The sequence below is a fragment of the Cariama cristata genome, unplaced genomic scaffold (assembly GCF_000690535.1).
Source record: "Cariama cristata isolate BGI_N322 unplaced genomic scaffold, ASM69053v1 scaffold91, whole genome shotgun sequence".
NCBI classification, from domain to species: Eukaryota; Metazoa; Chordata; class Aves; order Cariamiformes; family Cariamidae; genus Cariama; species Cariama cristata.
In genome coordinates this window covers 27524-28642 of record NW_009599603.1, presented here as the reverse complement: position 1 = coordinate 28642, position 1119 = coordinate 27524, and the positions used below count along the sequence as shown (strand labels likewise).

The 1119-nt window shown below is 44.0% G+C and overlaps 1 protein-coding gene across 1 annotated transcript; it reads left to right on the top strand.

Annotated features, from left to right (window-relative positions):
- Positions 1-339: 339 nt before the first annotated feature.
- Positions 340-735, top strand: LOC104168944 (glutaredoxin domain-containing cysteine-rich protein 1-like; the record flags this gene model as incomplete). The annotated part of the gene is made up of 1 exon (XM_009709723.1): positions 340-735. A coding segment is annotated over exon 1 (396 nt), but the record flags the coding sequence as incomplete, so codon positions are not given.
- Positions 736-1119: the final 384 nt, after the last annotated feature.

The following is a 1119-nucleotide window of genomic DNA, read 5'->3' as shown; positions in this document are numbered from 1 at the left end:
GTTTATCATGTGTGGGCTTGAATTTTTATTTTAATCAAGGAATATAATTTCTCCCTTTCTTGCTTTCTTCCTTAGTGCTGAAAAGTACACAATGGCTTTTTAATATTTAATTGATGAGATCGTTTTACAGGTTTTAGTTTAAAAGTAACCATAGCACAAACGCATCCATTATTAACTGCAGAACGGCAGTGTAGCTTCTTGGGATCCCTCTTTAGTTTAATATGAGAACCTCTGTCAACAGAAAACAGCACTGATATTGTTGTTAAGTGTGACAAACTGGCAAATGCAATGGGCACCACGTTGGAACAATGCAAACTGCTTATATCAATGGAAGAGGCGATGTTTAAAAGTGAGATGAAGGCGGACAGTGAGAGGTTGTCGAGGAAGGTTCGATTCCGCGTTGCATCCTCGCACAGCGGGAGGGTACTGAAGGAGGTGTACGCCGATGGGGAGGCTGCCGACTCTCTGGACTCCGAGTACGCCAGTAGCTCAGAGACTGACCAAACCAGCCGGCTGAGTGAAGTGGACGGGCAGCAGAATGGACACGTAGGGTCTGAATGCGATGAAAATGAGAATGAGCAGGACGACTTGCTCATTTTAGTCAGAGCCACTAAAGAGAGGGGGTTTGGTACAAAGCGAGTCAACATCCTCAGCAAAAATGGCACAGTCAGGGGAGTCAAGCATAAAGTCAGCGCTGGTCAAGCCCTCTTTGACAATTTGGCAAAAGTATTTCAGGTAGGTGGTGTGGTTCCACTGCCTGTGAGCCCTGTGTCTGTCCCTTTTAACTCCCCACATTATTCTTCCCTTTGTCCAAACCTCTCTCATTTATGATTTCTCAATATTCTGCTTCATCCCCACTGCTATCCACTTGCTGTTGTTGCACAGGAGGGGGTCATTGATCTTTCTGGTATACAACATCTCCACTCTCCAGATTGACACTGAACTTTTTCTTTCAAAATTGACCTAAAGTTTGCTGAGTAGAAATGTGTATGTTGTGCTTCCCATGTGTGGACCAGGAAAGAAATGTAACAGAGGAATTAACTGGGACTCTACTGAAGATCTATACAGATCCGCTGTAAAGGGACATGTCATGTTTCCCCTCCTATTATATTAGTTCTA